This window comes from Eumetopias jubatus, unplaced genomic scaffold (assembly GCF_037043125.1).
Source record: "Eumetopias jubatus isolate StellerSeaLion01/CBP00866 unplaced genomic scaffold, mEumJub1_p1.0 scaffold_6, whole genome shotgun sequence".
Classification (NCBI taxonomy): domain Eukaryota; kingdom Metazoa; phylum Chordata; class Mammalia; order Carnivora; family Otariidae; genus Eumetopias; species Eumetopias jubatus.
The window spans coordinates 129,060,459-129,077,378 of NW_028274812.1; the positions used below are offsets into that span (position 1 = coordinate 129,060,459).

Sequence of the window (16,920 nt, forward strand, 5' to 3'; positions counted from 1 at the left end):
ATTAAAACCTATGTGTGGCTTTGGACAAGACATGTCACCATTGTGGCCTCTGCCATGTACTGGATGACTTCAGACGTCCTTTTTGGTCTTAATAATGCTATGATTCTTGAGGAAACCATAACACAATTCTTTGACATTGCTCATTTCCACAATGCAGTTTTGTGTTCTAAGTTCCCTTCAATATGGTGGAAGTGCTGGAAGGCTAATGGTGACTTGCTCTGAAGTGTTTGCTTTTCTTTCATTTATAGATACGCATGAGCCAACTGGAAGTTAAGGAAAAAGAGCTCAATAAGCTTAAACAAGAAAGTGACCAACTTGTCCTCAATCAGCATCCGGCTTCAGACAAAATTGAGGTAGGCTTCATGAGATTTATATTTTTATTAGAGAAAAAAAGGGAACTTTTTGTAAAGACTATACAGATGAATGATTCTTATCTGTCATAAAGCCATGACAAGTTTATTTTATATATTTTGCAATCAGCACCCTAGGCTGGCAGTTGGCAAGCATTTCTGGAAAGGACCAAATAATAAACATTTTAGGTCTGCAAACCATTTGGTTTCTGTCGAAATTACTTAACTCTGCCATATAGTGTGAAAGCAACCATAACAATATGTAAGTGAACAGGCATGGCTGTGTTCCAATAAAACTTTATTTATAAATGCAGGCAGCGGGCCAGATGTGGCCCTTGGGCTGTGGCTTGCTGACCTCTGCCCTAGGCTCCCATCTGTGGGCTGTGCTCAAGGCTGACATTAGCTGGTATGACATCAACTGGTATGGCCATATTGGTTGTTAAAGAAAAAAAACAAAGTATTTTCCTATCAGTTGGTGAGAGTCACTGCCTTAAGACCCTCAAGCCCTCTGCATGGGTTCCTTGGACTTGCCTGTCATCTTAGCAGCTGTATGGGAACAGGCTGCAGTGGAAGGACCCTGCTCCAGTGTCACCTCTAGTGTCTAATTCTGATTGGTCGGTAGCGATGCCATTTGAATGAGTATTTTGACAAATACTCCTAATGGTATCTATTTGCTAAAACTGGTTTTAAAGTTTAATTTCTACTATACCATGAGTTCCCTGTTGGGAAATTCTGTTTTCACTTTTTAGAAAAACGTTTGCTTGATTTGGTAGTCGGTAAAAAAATGTTTCGTAGCTTTCAGTCGGGCTCACCTATCTATCAAAGAACGGATGTCCTTGGATGCCTGAGTGGTGATGTGACAGCTGATGTTTTCTTGCTTCAGGCCTATATGGACACTCTTCAGACACAGTGGAGCTGGATTCTTCAGATCACCAAGTGCATTGACGTTCACCTCAAAGAAAATGCTGCCTACTTTCAGGTTTTTATGCTTAGTAGTAATTTAATTGTCGTTTACGTCCTAATACCTTATTTTTTGGGATGTATTTTTTTAAAGCACCAAAAACAATCTTCAAAATATTTTACAAATACCATTTATTGGCTTTCAGTTTAGAGGAGCACAGACTGGTAACCCGGGCACCAGTCGCTCAGATGTCTCTTGCTGTCCCATGAGTTAATATCGTTTCTTTAGCCACCTGTTAAATAGACTCTGGGAAGGTAGTCCTTGACATGGAAATGCTAGATGTTGCTGTTTACTGACTGCCTTTTCATTAACATGTGATCACGCTCATCTTCAATAGTTTTTTGAAGAGGCCCAGTCAACCGAAGCCTACCTGAAGGGCCTTCAGGACTCCATCAGAAAGAAGTACCCCTGTGATAAGAACATGCCCCTGCAGCGCCTGCTGGAACAGATCAAAGAGCTGGAGGTATCATCACAGAGCAAAAACAGAGAGAATACTGATTACTTGGTGTGAAATTTCCTTTGGAAAAGCATACTTTAAATTCCATCCACATAGGCTTTTCACACAATGATAGTCTTTCCTGCCCACTCAATTCACGGCTATGTAGCTTCCGAAGTGGCTCATTATGAAAGGTCCCAAGAGTCCCTGCCCATAGAGGAATTTGTAGCTTTTTGGAGCTCCTACAAGGATAGCAATTTCTTATTTGTCATGTCGTAGCAGCTGTATTGGTGGCACTTGCAGCTCTTCTCTGAAATTCACAGAGTATCTATGTGATGAAAATACGATCTTATTTGCAATTGCAGAAAGAACGAGAGAAAATCCTCGAATACAAGCGTCAGGTACAGAACTTGGTAAACAAGTCCAAGAAGATCGTGCAGCTGAAACCACGGAACCCAGACTATAGAAGCAACAAACCCATTATTCTCAGGGCTCTCTGTGACTACAAACAAGACCAGGTGTGCACTCGGTTATTCAGAATGAAGCCCAAGTTTTCCCTTTCTTTACACAGAGAGTTTTGCCAATAGAGGGAGTCGAGTTTAATCCAGGTTTCAGGGAGCAGCATAGAAAATGCCTTTCTTTCATACACAAAGCAGCAAGCTGTGGAAATGCAGTAGCTCTGTTCTAAGTCCTAGCAGAGTTTTTAATAATTAGGACAGCGGTTATTTATAGACTATTTATTTTATTTTATTTTTTGGTAAAGATTTTATTTATTTGAGAGAGAGAGAGAGAGACAGAGAGTGGGAGCGGGAGGAGGGGCAGAGGGAGAGGGAGAAGCAGACTCCCCGCTGAGCAGAGAGCCTGATGAGGGGCTCGATCTCAGGACCCTGGGAGCATGACCTGAGCCAAAGGCAGACGCTTAACAGACTAAGCCACCCAGGCGTCCCTAGACTATTCATTTTAAGTCTTAATACTTCTTCTAATATGCAAAACTTTATTTGTGATTACCCTTTAAATCTTAAATTTTAAAGTCTTTAAATTTCTTGAAAGATCTTTGAATTTCTGACATAAAAGAAATGAGAAATGTGACCATTATGCTGCATATGAAGTGACTATCATTGCAGATTTTCTGCAGTCACTGAGCCCATCAACTCTGCGGGCTCTGCAGTAAATACAAGCATCTACATGGAAAGATGACTTGGTTTTGCTAGTTACTTATGTAATTCCCACAGCTCTGATTTCTTATAAAAATTACGGAGGGTTTAAGAAATACGATCAGTTGCTTAGATAAATGTTCTAAAACAATGGAATTTATTCTGGCAGGAAAAAATATTTTTCCTTGCATGGAAAGGAGAAGTTGAAATAGAGATTGAAATATGTAAATATCAAGCTTGTCACATTTCACCAGTGAGGATAGTTGTCATTTTCGAAGTGTACCCCTTTCAAGAAGCTATGGAGTTAATTTAAAAAATAAGGTGTTTGGATGGTGGAGTTAATTTAGAAAGTTGTTTTTCTGGGGACCTGATGCCAGAATTTCTTGTTTTTACTTCTAAATTTTAAGAGTGAATGCATGAGGCAAGTGACTTCGCATAGTAAATCTAAAATGTAAAATATGAACTCAAAAATAGGAAAGCTATGGGGTGGATTTTTGCTTTGCAAAAGGATTTCTCACTTTACTGATGGATTCCCCAGGCTGTCTTTGGAAAGTTACTTTACCTAATTCACTTTATACACACCTTTTAGGCTCTGGTGCATTATTTAAAGCATCAGTATTGTTGGGATGTATAAAGATCATCTTCATTTAAAGAAAAATAATAAGGGGCACCTGGGTAGCTTAGTCAGTTAAGCATCTGACTCTTGATCTCGACTCAGGTCATTATCTCATTGTTGTGAGTTCAAGCCCCATGTTGGGCTCCACACTGGGCGTGGAGTCTATTTTAAAAAAATAAAATAAAATAAAGAAAAATAATAAGGTAAAAGCGCAAATGGTTTGCACAGTTTTATCTCTATTTCTCTCTTTGAGAAAAAAAGATAAGCATGTGTACTCATGAGTAAAGCCAAAACACGGGCCACTTGCCTTACAGAAAATCGTGCACAAAGGGGATGAGTGCATCCTGAAGGACAATAATGAGCGCAGCAAGTGGTACGTGACGGGTCCTGGAGGTGTGGACATGCTCGTCCCTTCTGTCGGTCTGATTATCCCTCCTCCGAATCCTCTGGCCATAGACCTCTCTTGCAAGTAAGTTGTTGAAGTTTCTAGTAGCCACAACGTGAATGCAAGTGTAGAGAAATAGGGCAAGTGCTTATACGAAAAACACATACTCTTTTTCACTAAAATCCCCTCCCTTGAAAAAAGGAGCCACAGGAAGGTCCCCTTGCATTATTATGTGACTTTATGTTGAATATTCTATAGTTTTTATTGGAAGGTAAAAGAGAATGTCTGACTGTATACAGGGACCAGAGGAAACAATTCTTTTTTTTAAAATAGTAAATATTTAACGTGTAAATATTAAACAACACACTACTGCACAAGCAGTGGGCCAGATAAGAAATCAAATGGCAAATCAAAATATGTCTCAAAACAAAAGAAAAAACCCCACAATATTCCAAAACCTATGGGATGCAGCAAAAGCAGACATTACAGTAGAAATTTACCTGTGAATGCTTGTATTAAGAAAAAAAGTTCAAATAAACCACTTAACATTATACCACAAGGAACCAGGAAAAGAAGAAACCTAGCTGAAATTTAACAGAGGAAGGAAAGAACAAAGAAAAATCAGAAATAAATAAAATCAAGACCAGAATAAACAATAACATAACATTGAAAGTAATAACCAGTTTTTCCAAAAAGAGAAACAAAATTGGCAATGCTTTAACTACATTAGCTAAGGGGGGAAAAAAAGAGAAAAGACTCAAAAATCAAAATGAGAAATGGAAGAGAAAACAGTATAACAGTTAACCACAGAAATACATAGTGTGATAACAGATTACTCTAAAGAATTATATATTAACAAATCAGATAACTTAGGGGGGAAAAAAACCCAGATAATTCCTAAAAATGCACGAGTTACCAAGACTGTATCATGAATCTTGAATCCAAGTAATAGGAAATCTTCATAGACCAATAACAAGAATGAAAGTTGAATTAGGAATCAAAAATCTCCTGGCCCAGAAAAGCTCAAGACCACATTAAAAATACATACTTTATGACAATCTTTATCAAAATCTTACAAATAATGGAATAGAGGAAACACATTCAAAATCATTCCATGAGGCCATATTACCCTAACCAAAGCAGGATAAAAATACAAAAACAAGAGTCTAATTTGTCCCATATAAATACTGTTACTCTGACTTTCTTTTGACATCCATTTGCATAATAAATGTTTCTCTACCCCCTCACCTTCACTCTGTAGCTGTTAGTCTAAAATGATTCTCTTGTAGGCAGCATATAGATGGGTCTTGTTTTTTTTTTCTTTTAATCTGTTCTGACACCCTATGTCTTTTGGTTAGAGCATTTAGTCCATTTATATTCAAAGTAATTATTGATAGATATGTATTTATTGCCATTTTATTACTTGTTTTGTCATTGTTTCTGGAGATATTCTCTAATCCTTTCTTGTCTTTGTCACTTTTTGTTTCTCCTTTGCACTCAAAGAGTATCCTTTAATATTTCCTGCAGGGCTGGTTTAGTGGTCATAAACTCCTTTAGTTTTTGTTTGTCTGGGAAACTATCTCTCCTATTCTGAGTGACAGCCTTGCTGGATAGAGTATTCTTGGCTGCAGCCTTTTCCCATTCAGTACTTTGACTATATCATGCTACTCCCTCTGGCTTGCCAAGTTTCTGTTGAGAAATCTCCAGCTAGCCTTACAGGTTTTCCCTTGTAAGTTAAGGACTTCTTTTGTCTTGCTGCTTTGAAGATTTTTTTCTTTATCACTCTTTTGCGAATTTAATTACAATATGTTTGGTGTTGGCCTGCTATTGTTGATTTTGATGGGAGTTCTCTGTGCCTCCTGGATCCAGATGTCTGTGAGGAAACAATTCCTACCATGTATCTTGAAGGCATTGTTTCAGAGTTCTTCTTCCCTTTTTAGACTATCAGTAGTTTTGCAGTTAGCCACAAATATAAAATGCCCTTCATAGAAATACCTGCTCATCAACAGGCAGGTAGAGCATTCATTGTACCGATTGTCCACGGCAGATTCTTGTCCACCTTTTATTATGGAAATCCTCAGCCATACACAGAATAAGGAAGGTAGCATAAACAAGCCCACGTGCTCACTTCCAAGCTGCAGTAGCCATCAGCATCCCATGAGCGGTTTCTCCCTGTCATCCTGCATGGTGTCAGACTTCTGTCTATTAAAAAGTTGCTGACAAACAACACAAGAACAAAGAAATGTATATTTTGACCCAAAGTGAATTACCTCTACTAATGTCGTTCACTGAGAATGAGCTTTTGGTGAATAACTTAGTCCAGATCCATTGAAATGTTGAGTGTTTAAAAAGTAGACATTTGCCCATTACTCTGTTAGTTCTTAGGGACTCCAGTGTGTTTTCCCCTTGTGCCTTCTAGGATTGAGCAGTACTATGAGGCCATCTTGGCTCTGTGGAACCAGCTGTACATCAACATGAAGAGCCTGGTGTCCTGGCACTACTGCATGATCGACATCGAGAAAATCAGGGCCATGACCATCGCCAAGGTATATCCTGAGGACCACTCGGGCTGCCTGGAGGAGGCTCCATGCTGCTCCCGTGGTCCCTAGGCAGACCTAGCAGTGCAGCTGATGCTTTTGTATCTCATCAGGAGAGTTAGCTCAGCCTGCCTGAGTGATTAGGGTCCATCCCACATAGAATGGGAGGGATTCACAAGTGGTTGGCTCTGGTACAAACAGAAGTACAAATTAAAGTTCCCTGACAAGCCAGAAGTACCGTGGAAAAGGCATGTAGTCCTGTAATACCCTGGATCTTATTCTCCTTTGATGTGATGGAAAGCTAGGTCATAAATTATCAACTGGATATCACAAATAAAAGGTGGGATAGAATTCTTGAAATAACACCCAGAGCATTACTTCTCTAGATCAGGGGTTTTCAAGTTATGGTCTGAAGAATCCCAGCTTAAGAGGGTCCTCTAGGGATGACAGGACCAGCAGAGGGGAGAGAGGCTCAGAATGGATACATCTGGTGCTCCCCCTTACTCCCCCTTTTCTCTTTTCAGTCAGAGCAGCTTTGCTATGATCTGCTTTAGATTTGCGACTTCTGAGTAATATTTCCTTTGGTGAATAAAATTCTGCAGGAAAAAAATAGACAACCCAGTGCTCTGGCTCTGAGGAGCAATCTTGGAATCCTCAAGGACCTTTTATATCTTTTTTTTTTTAAGATTTATTTATTTGAGAGAGAGAAAGAGAGAGAGAGAGCACAAGAGGGGGAAGGGGCAGAGGGAGAGGGAGAATCTCAGGCAGACTCCGCACTGAGCGCCGAGCCTGACGTGGGGCTTGACCTCACAACCTTGAGATCACAACCTGAGCCGAAACCAAGAGTCAGGTGCTTAACTGACTGCGCCACTGAGGAGCCCCAAAGACCTTTTCTATCTTAATCGGCCTTTGAAAGTATTGCCTTAAGTCCCCACTAGTATAGGGCTTTTTCCAGCACTCTTCTTGGTCACCCTATGGGGACAATCAAACACTCCTGCCTGGTTTACTTCCAGCTGAAAACGATGCGGCAGGAAGATTACATGAAGACAATATCTGACCTTGAGCTGCATTACCAAGAGTTCATCAGGAACAGCCAGGGCTCGGAGATGTTTGGAGATGATGATAAGCGGAAGATGCAGTCTCAGTTCACGGATGCCCAGAAGCACTACCAGACCCTGGTCATACAGCTCCCTGGTCACCCCCAGCACCAGACAGGTGTGCAGCGTCTTTCTCTTTGTACCCACCACACACACAGCTTTAACAGAAAGTAGTTCACTTACAACTAGTTTCAGAATCACTTCTTCGGGAAATAACATATCAAAAGTCACCTATACACTAAATTTTCAGAATCAAATCAAAGGAGGGAGCTACAGTTTGCACAGTATGGGTATTTTTTGAGGCCAAGCACCCTTCCAGCTAGGAATTCTCTGATTTTTGCTGCCCTAACATGTTTTTACAGTAACCACAACTGAAATCACTCATCATAGTTCCTGCCAAGATCTCAACCATAATAAAGTGATTGAAACCAACAGAGAAAATGACAAGCAGGAAACATGGATGCTGATGGAGCTCCAGAAGGTTCGCAGGCAGATGGAGCACTGTGAGAGCAGAATGACCCTTAAAAACATCCTTCTAGCAGACCAAGGGTCTACGCACCACATCACAGTGAAAATAAATGAGCTCAAGGTGGGCATCCAGTACTGTTTTGCCTCATTCCAGCTATATTTGAATTTATCTGCAAACTAATTAAAAAAACTACTGGTTTAAATATTTATAGAGAAGAAGCACTAATTTTCAAGAAAACAGGCTTCTGGCAGGATTTCTTTTTTTCTCTCCCATGCCTCCAAATTTGTAGAAGGTTACTAGGCTGGGGATTAAGCCACCTTTGTGTTGGTTTATGGGTTGCTGAACCAGGCTACAGTGTTTCCCTTTGTGGGACATCGTTGTACTTCATTCATTTTTAAAGTTTTCATAAATATTAATTTGGTTGCTGTCTGAAACCACCTGTGATACGGGCTAAACAGGTGGAATTATTATAGACAGGAGACTGACACGGAGAGATTTGATGGGGCAGGGGAGGGGGGGCTGGTAAAAGCTCAAAGCCATGGACAGAGCTGGGGCTGTAGCCCCAGTGTTTTAACTCCCCTCACCGGGATCTTTTCTGCTCAGCCACACCTGGGCACCACATTAGGAAATGCAAGATATATATCCTAAGAAAGAGGGCCATGTTTACACAGTGCCGATAAGGCCTCCCTGAAGAAGGAAATGAAATGTCAGCTCTGTCTCTTGAGTCTTTTCCATTTAGTGGACTTGTTCGGGACAAAAAATGATGATAAGAATCAGACAATTAAATCTAGCACTTTCCTTCTTTTTTTGAACAGAGTGTGCAGAATGATTCTCAAGCAATTGCTGAAGTTCTCAACCAGCTCAAAGATATGCTAGCGAACTTCAGAGGTTCAGAAAAATACTGCTATTTACAGAATGAGGTATTTGGACTGTTCCAGAAACTGGAAAACATCAATGGTGTTACAGATGGCTACTTAAACAGGTAAACGCGACTGACCTCGATCACAGACATTTTGCTGTTCTCAAGCTTCAGTTTGTCAGACTTCATTCGCTTTCTATGCTTGACTCACTGTGGCCTTGTCTTCCAGTTTCTCAGTTCACTACAGGCTTACTTACACTCTTCTGTGCTTCTGAGAGAGGGTCCTCTAGCCTCGGTGTTCATTCCACCGTGGTGAGATCTAATGCATCTTACAGCTAAGGTATATCTGTAATAGCCAGGACTTCGAAACTTCAGTGAAGGCGCAAGGGCTGTCTGAATCATGGTGCAGGGGCAGAGGGAGGGAGTTTATTCCTCCTGCAGCTTGTAAAATGGGCAAAATGAATTTTTATTGGCTTTAACGTTCTTTCATTAGTAGTGGCCAGAGCCAAACCTTCAAAGGCTAATTACATCACCGGCAATGTTCTTGGCCTCCTTGGCTCTTTACAGCTTGTGCACGGTGAGAGCTCTACTCCAGGCTATCCTGCAGACAGAAGACATGCTGAAGGTGTACGAAGCCAGACTCACCGAAGAGGAAACCGTGTGCCTGGATCTGGATAAAGTGGAAGCTTACCGCTGTGGGCTGAAGGTAACCGAAGTTATATCCTGTTATCACAGTGCCCCGGGTTATGGGAAATAATGCAGGACTGCTCAGTCCCCAATCCTGAGGCTTCACTAAGTTTTTATGAGTCTTGAAGATTCCTGGATTTCACTGGCCATACATGGTTGACGTCTGTCTTTATCTCTAGGACACTGTTTTCCAAAGCGTGCTAGTAGGAACTATGTGCATAGGTAATTTGTGGTGAGATTAGTTTGGGGAATGCAGAGTTGAACCTAATTAAACTGGTTTCTTTACTACAGGACTTCTCTTCCTCTTCAAGAACGTTCATATGTGTTATAATTATTCAGGAATGGAATAGAGTATGGTATTCAGCATTCGCAAACAAATGAATTTCTCACACCGAATCTTTTATTAATGGGGTAGCGTAAGGAACTAGATCATGGACATAAATATTGGAAAATGCAATCAGTAAATACATCTTCCTGGATTGATTATCACTTAAAAATACAAGTATTCCAAGAGATTAATTTGTACTCTTTTCTTTCTCCTGTGACAGAAAATCAAAAATGACTTGAACTTGAAGAAGTCCTTGTTGGCCACAATGAAGACAGAGCTGCAGAAAGCCCAGCAGATCCACTCCCAGACCTCACAGCAGTATCCACTCTATGGCCTGGATCTGGGCAAGTTCAGTGACAAAGTCACACAGCTGACAGACCGCTGGCAAAAAATAGATAAACAGATAGACTACAGGTGTGCCAACGTCTTTCCCTGCTTTCTTCCCATTTGGTTGTTCCAAGATAATGTCACTTGAAGTAATCACTATAAAAGTAGTGGTTTGGTTTGGTGTCTAAGGTAGGCACAAGGGGCTCTCTGTTCTTGGACTGCCTGGAGGTAGCTTTGTTGGCAATGGGAAGTAGCTAAATCACAATAGACCAGCTTGAATCAACCCATATCAGGTGCTCTCCAGGCTCTTAGGAAGAAGCGGAAGCCATTGATCAGTCTCTTTTGGGCCCTGTAAACTCTCGTTAGGACTGTTGGAAGGAGTAGATGCTTTGAGTGAGTGTTCTTCTGAAATGTAAGAAAATTACATCTTATACAAAAGACATGCCTTATTCCAAATGAAGGTTTAAAAGTATCCTGAATTTTGATGTAGTTCCTTTTAGTAACTACTTTTTGAAAACATCTTTATTGATCAAAACCAACCAAACAAACATCTTTATTGGCAACTAATTCACGTGTGATACAGTTCACCCATTGGAAGTATACAGTCCAGTGGATTTTAGTGTATCAGAAAGGTGTAACCATCACCACAATCAACATCTACAACATTTTCTTTCCCCTACAAAAAATGCCCCATTCCCATTAGCAGTCACTCCCCATTACCTCCCAACCCTCTGGCCCCAAGCAACTGCCTGTCTTCCCTCTGTCTCTGTAGATTTGCCTATTCTGGACATTTCCTATGAATGGAATCAGACAATGTGTGGTCCTTTGTGACTGTTTTTCCCACTCAGCATAATGTTTTCAAGGTTCCTCCCTAGTGTGGCATGTATCAGTCCTTCATTCCTTTTTATGATTGAATAATATTCTATCATATGGCTATACCACATTGTATTTATTCCTTCATCCGTTGATGATTTTTTGGCTATCATGAAAGACATCACTAGGAACATTCATGTAGAACTTTTTGTATGGGTGTGTGTTTTCAGGTCTCTTGGGCACGCAGCAGGTAGAATTACTGGGTGATACTGTGTGATATCATGTGATAACTCTGTTAAATGCTTTCAGGAACAGTAGCATTGCTTTAATAATTTTATCCTGTTTCTCCAGACTGTGGGACTTGGAGAAACAAATTAAGCAACTGAGGAATTACCGTGATAACTATCAGGCTTTCTGCAAGTGGCTCTATGATGCCAAACGCCGCCAGGATTCCTTAGAATCCATGAAGTTTGCTGACTCCAACACAGTCATGCGATTTTTGAATGAGCAGAAGGTACAAGCCAATTTCTCATTCCCTTAGATAACGCTGGGTGTGAGCTGTGTTTTCCTCTGGTTTCATAGCAGTACCTATGTTCGAAACGATATTTAATATTACTAGTTCATTTTGTGAATGCTTGCAGAAGGCCCAAAGGGGGAAAAAAAAACAATTGAGATACAAAGAAATCAATTATGAACTAGAAATAATGTAATATTGTAGCAAAGTATCTTTACAAATTGAGGTGTTAGGATCAGAAGAGAGCACAGATTAGAAAGTTTCCTCTTAGAGAAAAAAAGTTGAAGATTTCGTGCTTCTCTTTTCTGAAGAGAAAACATGCTCATCTCCTAAGGTTTAACTGTGAGAACGTGAGGTCATTGAATGTAGAAATAAACTGAGGAAAAACAGTTGTTCGACAGTGAAATAACATTTGTGTAAAATTATTTATACACTTTGATGTTTATAAATACTTTATTTTTTATATAGAACTTGCACAATGAAATATGTGGCAAACGAGACAAATCAGAAGAAGTACAAAAAATTGCCGAACTTTGTGCAAATTCGATTAAGGTATGTTAGCTTCGACAAAGAATGTTGGCATTTCTTTTTTTTTTTTTTTTAGATTTTATTTATTTATTTGACAGAGAGAGTGAGAGAGCACAAGCAAAGGGAGCAGCAGAGGGAAAGGGAGAAGCAGGCTTCCCACTGAGCAGGGAGCCTGACACGGGGCTTGATCCCAGGACCCTGAGATCATGACCTGAGCCGAAGGCAGATGCTTAACCATCTGAGCCACCCAGGTGCCCCGAATGTTGGCATTTCATCAAGAATAAATATTAACTGTGTTCGCTTCAGCAGCACATGTACTGAAATTGGAATGATACAGAGAATATTAGCATGTTCCATATTTTAAAAATCTCTATTATTAACTGCATTATTTTCTGATTTACTTTAAAGAGCACACACCTTTTTTTTTTAATTTTAAAGATTTTTTTATTTTTTATTTTTTAGAGAGAGCGCATGTGCATGCACGTGTGTGAGCAGGGGGAAGGGCAGAGGGAGAGGGAGAAAGAGAATCCCAAGTAGACTCCAGGCTGAGCACAGAGCCTGATGTGGGGCTCGATCTCAGGACCTGAGCTAAAATCAAGAGTCAAATGTTTAACAGACTGAGCCACCCAGGCACCCCAAAGACTATAAACTTCTTGAGGATAGCAATTATGGCTTTTATGTATTCTTTCCTGAACAGGCCGTAGAAAGTTTGTTATCCATTAACTTGAATTCATTGCACATTGGCAATATCTGCGGGAATGAGCTGGTCTTCATTCTTTACACTGGTAGTATGTGCAAAAATCTTCATTTGGTATATAAAGATGTACTACTTGGTTTAATAATGTAATATTAGCTACTTGGACACTATCAGTACATGACAGCCTTTGGGCTTGGTCATTAGAAATACGGCTTGATGATTTAAAACCGTGGAATTGTAGCTGTCAGTGACTCTTTTAAGCCCATTAGGTAGGTTTATCTTAAACTTTTTTATTCGGCAGGATTATGAACTCCAGCTTGCATCATACACCTCAGGCCTGGAGACTCTCCTGAACATACCTATCAAGAGAACCATGGTGCAGTCTCCCTCTGGTGTGATTCTGCAAGAGGTAAATATGTTATTACATGTTTCTTAGTTGCTCCTCCTGCATCTTCTCTTTTCCCTGTCCCCTTCCTGTCTTCCATGCAGACCCGGAATGCACCCCTTGTTACAGTGTATCCATTCAAAACAGGTTTAATAGCAGGTTATGCTCCCTTAGAGTGAGCCATCAATACCTGATGCATTTTAGGAAATGGTCAGTGGAAGTCTGTATCTAGTGTTTCTATGCTAGAATCTTTGCAGAAACTGGGCTTAAGTTCTAGGTTTAATGAGGGAGGCTTTTAACAAGTGGAAAGTGTCTAGTAGATTTTTTAAAAGACAGCTTCTTCCCAAAGATGTCAGAGAACATCACTTGTCAGATGGCTTAGGAGAAACACCCTAGAGTCATGATTTTGGAATACAATGTTATCAGCCCTTTGCTTTGTTGTACTTCTAGATTTTGTAATTAGCACACATGAATGAAGGGAGTTCACTCTTTAAATTATCTTTTCAATTTTAAATTATAATTTCTTTCACTCCTTTTTTTGCAAGGCTGCTGATATGCACGCTCGGTACATAGAACTACTTACAAGGTCTGGAGACTACTATAGATTCTTAAGTGAGATGCTGAAGAGTTTGGAAGATATGAAGGTAATTTATTTACTTTATTTACTTGGAGGATCAGAAAAGAAAATGGAATAGAACCTTATTATTATTATTGCCTCGTTATAACCTGGATTTGGACATACTCACTGGTATATAGTTTGTTCGTAAGTCAGGTGTTAGTTCTGTGATCCAGGACACTGCTCTGAATGGAGTTAGTTAATATTTACAAAATTCTAGCTACTTTACCTTACAAAAAAACCCCAGTAATTTCCTTTATTGTTTGGTCAAGTGCTTTGCTTTATTTGTTTGTGTGTGTGTTAAATTAAGGAAGAGAACATCCTGGACTGGCTGGATTTGGATTGTTTTATGTTGAATAATTATTTCATTTACTCCTCATTTCTAATACACACATTGAGTTTATATGGAAACTTTCTACCTTGAAATAAAGGAAACAATTCATGAAATCTCAAGCTTTTGATCTTGGAAAAAATTGCCTCATTTACAGACGAGGCAAGGGAAACTCAAAGGTGTTCTGTCATTTGCTAAGATTGTACAGAGAGTTGATGGAAGAATTGTGATGGGAATACAGATAGCATGCATTTTTGTCTAGTATCTTTCCCCTCATATCACTCTATATGTGTGCTTCTGTGTGTGTGTGTGTGTGTTTGTGTGTGTGGTGTGTGCATGCACGTATGCAGGCGTGTAAAGAGAAATGAGACCACATGATGGGCTTACAACGTGAGATGTTTTTCTTTCAACCTAATTTCTGCTTTTGCTTCCCCAGCTGAAAAATACCAAGATTGAAGTTTTGGAAGAGGAGCTCAGACTGGCCCGGGATGCCAATTCTGAAAACTGCAACAAGAACAAATTCCTGGATCAGAACCTGCAGAAATACCAGGCGGAATGTTCCCAGTTCAAAGCCAAGCTCGTGAGCCTGGAGGAGCTGAAGAGGCAGGCGGAGCTGGATGGGAAGTCAGCGAAGCAAAACCTGGACAAGTGCTACGGCCAAATAAAAGAACTCAATGAGAAGATCACCCGGCTGACTTACGAGATTGAAGACGAGAAGCGGAGGAGGAAGGCCGTGGAAGACAGGTTTGACCAACAGAAGAGTGACTATGACCAGCTGCAGAAGGCCAGGCAGTGTGAGAAGGAGAGCCTTGGCTGGCAGAAAATGGAGTCTGAGAAGGCCATCAAGGAGAAGGAGTACGAAATAGAAAGGTTGAGAGTTCTTCTGCAGGAGGAGGGCGCCCGGAAGAGAGAATATGAAAATGAGCTGGCAAAGGTAAGAAACCACTATAATGAGGAGATGAGTAATTTAAGGAACAAGTATGAAACAGAGATTAACATTACGAAGACCACCATCAAGGAGATATCCATGCAGAAAGAGGATGATTCCAAAAATCTGAGAAACCAGCTTGACCGCCTCTCGAGGGAAAATCGAGACCTGAAGGATGAAATCGTCAGGCTCAATGACAGCATCCTGCAGACCACTGAGCAGCGGCGGCGGGCTGAGGAAGACGCCCTGCAGCAGAAGGCCTGTGGCTCGGAGATGCTGCAAAAGAAGCAGCATCTGGAGATCGAGCTGAAGCAGGTCATCCAGCAGCGCTCTGAGGACAACGCAAGACACAAGCAGTCCCTGGAGGAGGCTGCAAAGACCATTCAGGACAAAAACAAGGAGATTGAGAGACTCAAAGCTGAGTTTCAGGAGGAGGCCAAGCGCCGCTGGGAATATGAGAATGAACTGGCTAAGGTAAGAAACAATTACGATGAGGAAATCATTAGCTTAAAGAACCAGTTCGAGACGGAGATCAACGTCACCAAGACAACCATCCACCAGCTCACCATGCAGAAGGAAGAGGACACCAGTGGCTACCGAGCCCAGATCGACAACCTCACCAGAGAAAACCGCAGCCTGTGTGAGGAAGTAAAGCGGCTGAAGAACACGTTGGCCCAGACCACGGAGACTCTCCGGAGGGTGGAGGAAAACGCCCAGCAGCAGAAGGCCACCGGCACCGAGGTGTCACAGAGGAAACAGCAGCTGGAGATCGAGCTGAGGCAGGTCACTCAGATGCGCACCGAGGAGAGCGTGCGATACAAGCAGTCATTGGATGATGCTGCCAAGACGATCCAGGACAAAAACAAGGAGATAGAAAGGTTAAAGCAACTGATAGAGACGGAAACCAGCACGAGGAAGTGCCTGGAAGAGGAGAACGTGAAGTTGCAAAGGGCCCAGTATGAGCTGCAGAAAGCGAACAGCAGTGCGACCGAGACGATCGGCAAGCTGAAGGTTCAGGAGCAAGAGCTCACTCGCCTGAGGCTCGACTACGAGAGGGTCTCCCAGGAGAGGGCTGTGAGGGACCAGGACATCGTGCGGTTCCAGAGCTCTCTGAAGGACCTGCAGCTGCAGAAGCAGAAGGTGGAAGAGGAGCTGAGCCGGCTGAGGAGGGCCGCCTCAGAAGACTCGTCGAAAAGGAAGAAGCTGGAGGATGAGCTGGAAGGCATGAGGAGGTCTCTGAAGGAGCAGGCAATAAAAATCACCAGCCTGACGCAGCAGCTGGAGCAGGCGTCCATCGTCAAGAAACGCAGTGAGGACGACCTCCGGCAGCAGAGGGAAGTGCTGGACGGCCACCTGAGGGATAAGCAGAGGACCCAGGAGGAGCTCCGAAGGCTCTCCTCTGAGGTCGAGGCCCTGAGGCGGCAGTTGCTTCAGGAGCAGGAAAGTGTCAAACAGGCTCACCTGAGGAATGAGCATTTCCAGAAGGCGATAGAGGATAAGAGCAGAAGCTTGAATGAAAGCAAAATCGAAATCGAGAGGCTGCAGTGTCTCACAGAGAACCTGACCAAGGAGCACTTGATGCTGGAGGAAGAGCTTCGGAACCTGAGGCTGGAGTACGACGACCTCAGGAGGAGCCGGAGTGAGGCGGATAGTGACAAAAACACGACCATCTCTGAACTCAGGAGCCAGCTGCAGATCAGCAACAACCGGACCCTGGAACTGCAGGGGCTGATTAATGATTTACAGAGAGAGAGGGAAAATTTGAGACAGGAAATTGAGAAATTCCAAAAGCAGGCTTTAGAGGTATTCACAAATATTTGATCACAGCTTCCCTGTCTTTGAAATCCTTCACTCCACTTTCATCTCATCCCGGCTGTGCTCGGCTCCTGGGATTGGCTGCTC

The 16,920-nt window shown here is 41.8% G+C and overlaps 1 protein-coding gene and 1 pseudogene across 3 annotated transcripts in view; both read left to right on the forward strand.

Moving 5' to 3' along the window:
* DSP (desmoplakin) overlaps positions 1 to 16,920 on the forward strand; it is a 43,319-nt gene that overhangs the window by 22,254 nt on the left and 4,145 nt on the right. Inside the window, exons 8-23 of one of the 3 annotated variants that reach the window (XM_028122881.2) lie at positions 249 to 353; positions 1,234 to 1,329; positions 1,649 to 1,774; positions 2,113 to 2,265; positions 3,832 to 3,986; positions 6,322 to 6,448; positions 7,453 to 7,654; positions 7,899 to 8,125; positions 8,821 to 8,987; positions 9,432 to 9,570; positions 10,100 to 10,293; positions 11,371 to 11,533; positions 12,002 to 12,085; positions 13,060 to 13,167; positions 13,689 to 13,787; positions 14,527 to 16,821. In XM_028122881.2, coding sequence (XP_027978682.1) covers positions 249 to 353; positions 1,234 to 1,329; positions 1,649 to 1,774; positions 2,113 to 2,265; positions 3,832 to 3,986; positions 6,322 to 6,448; positions 7,453 to 7,654; positions 7,899 to 8,125; positions 8,821 to 8,987; positions 9,432 to 9,570; positions 10,100 to 10,293; positions 11,371 to 11,533; positions 12,002 to 12,085; positions 13,060 to 13,167; positions 13,689 to 13,787; positions 14,527 to 16,821 — 4,440 coding nt within the window. The remainder of the gene's footprint in view (positions 1 to 248; positions 354 to 1,233; positions 1,330 to 1,648; positions 1,775 to 2,112; positions 2,266 to 3,831; positions 3,987 to 6,321; positions 6,449 to 7,452; positions 7,655 to 7,898; positions 8,126 to 8,820; positions 8,988 to 9,431; positions 9,571 to 10,099; positions 10,294 to 11,370; positions 11,534 to 12,001; positions 12,086 to 13,059; positions 13,168 to 13,688; positions 13,788 to 14,526; positions 16,822 to 16,920) is intronic. The other 2 variants (XM_028122882.2, XM_028122883.2) reach the window with 2 other exon arrangements.
* On the forward strand, positions 12,355 to 12,453 carry LOC148164159 (U6 spliceosomal RNA; annotated as a pseudogene).